Raw genomic sequence first — 1,763 nt, 5'->3', positions numbered from 1 at the left:
TTAAAGTTTACTTAATGCTGTGATTTGCAGGTAATTTGAGTTTGTTATAAACTAAAATATTGTTGGTTTAACAATAACATCTGAGGAGGAGAAAGTGCTGAACAAATATTACAGTGGATGTTCAACATCCATTTTGGCATATGGATGTGTAAACAGCTGAAGTTTATAATAACATTCACTAGAAAGATGGAAGGATATAGTGTTGTTTTAAAAGTCCAATTATTTATTATACTAATAATTATACCTTAATATAGCTTATGGGAATTATTAATGTTTGGTTTTAAATTTATAATTCATATTAAGTACAAAAGAGAACTTAGGGTATGAAAAATTAGATGATACAAGACAAAAATAATCCTTATTTAGGTGTTTCTTGCCAAAAGATACAATGTGCCTTATTTTTTTGTGTCCTATTTTAATTAAAGTTCTTTCTGAACATACATGTATAAACTCCCATTGAAAAGATGTTGGAAGAGCTGATTTTCTGTCACTGTTAGTGTGAAAAATACTTTTGTAATGAAAAGGTGTATGCATTGTTTAAAGAGTGAATTTTAAATATACCTCTTCTCAATAAATATTTTTTTCTTTTCCCAGGTTAGCACTCTACGTATATGAGTATCTGCTCCATGTAGGAGCTCAGAAATCGGCCCAAACATTTTTATCAGAGGTATGTTATGTATATTTTCTGTATTGTATTTTGATATCCTATATAAGTGAATGAAAAATAAAATGTAACAGTTATCTGAAAATTGTGAATGTTCAGTTATCCAAATGCATAATGTAGTCTTTGTAGATTATTGGAAGCATTTGCAGTATCTCAAAATGCCATTTCCGTGCAAATAACTTTCTACTCAACTTTCTAGCCATTTCTCCCCCCTGAGAAATAGAAACTAATAGTAATCTCAGCAACAATAATCAAGAAAGCATATTTGCTTTAAAAGGCAAACACCATCATATCTCTAGTTTTAGAAATATTTTGTTTTGGCATTATTCACAGTTTTGGAAAATATGGTTTTTGTTTTTATTTTGTATAGATAATAGTGGGTTGATGACGGAACTTAAGTTAGAAAAGATTTTGATAATCTTGCTTCAAGTTTTTGTTTCTATTTTTCTCCTTCACAATTTTTAAACCTTAAATTTTAGCTTTCATACAGTGTTACCTTTTCTTCTTCAATTTATATAATAATGAGGAAGAGGAGGACTTTACTGAGTTATATTATGTGTGAGCATATTATCTATAGTTCTAAGAAATTTGCAAGGCATCTGGCATTATTTCTGATTTACTGATAAGAACTACAGGACTCAGGGAGTTCATATAACTAGTTTGTGCTCACACAGCTTAGTAAGTTATTGAACTAGGATTCAAACCTTCACTTCAGTTCAGTTCAGTCGCTCAGTTGTGTCCGACTCTCTGTGACCCCATGAATCGCAGCACGCCAGGCCTCCCTGTCCATCACCATCTCCCGGAGTTCACTCAAACTCACGTCCATCGAGTCAGTGATGCCATCCAGCCATCTCATCCTCTGTCGTCCCCTTCTCTTCCTGCCCCCAATCCTTCCCAGCATCAGAGTCTTTTCCAGTGAGTCAGTTCTTCACATGAGGTGGCCAAAGTGCTGGAGTTTCAGCTTTAGCATCATTCCTTCCAAAGAAATCCCAGGGCTGATGTCCTTCAGAATGGACTGGTTGGATCTCCTTGCAATCCAAGGGACTCTCAAGAGTCTTCTCCAACACCACAGTTCAAAAGCATCAATTCTTCAGTGCTC

General features: G+C 34.2%; 1 protein-coding gene across 1 annotated transcript in view; it reads left to right on the top strand.

Annotated features, from left to right (window-relative positions):
- Positions 1 to 586: 586 nt before the first annotated feature.
- The window catches only part of SSBP2 (single-stranded DNA binding protein 2), a gene marked incomplete at its 5' end in the record, with an annotated part of 221,161 nt that continues 219,984 nt past the window's right edge, over positions 587 to 1,763 (top strand). The window contains one exon of the mRNA XM_010863391.1: positions 587 to 667. Coding sequence (XP_010861693.1) covers positions 587 to 667 — 81 coding nt within the window. The remainder of the gene's footprint in view (positions 668 to 1,763) is intronic.

The sequence above is a fragment of the Bison bison genome, unplaced genomic scaffold (assembly GCF_000754665.1).
Source record: "Bison bison bison isolate TAMUID 2011002044 unplaced genomic scaffold, Bison_UMD1.0 scf7180017864490, whole genome shotgun sequence".
Classification (NCBI taxonomy): domain Eukaryota; kingdom Metazoa; phylum Chordata; class Mammalia; order Artiodactyla; family Bovidae; genus Bison; species Bison bison.
Note: the sequence above shows the minus strand (reverse complement) of the source record. Positions and strands in the feature narration are given on the sequence as shown.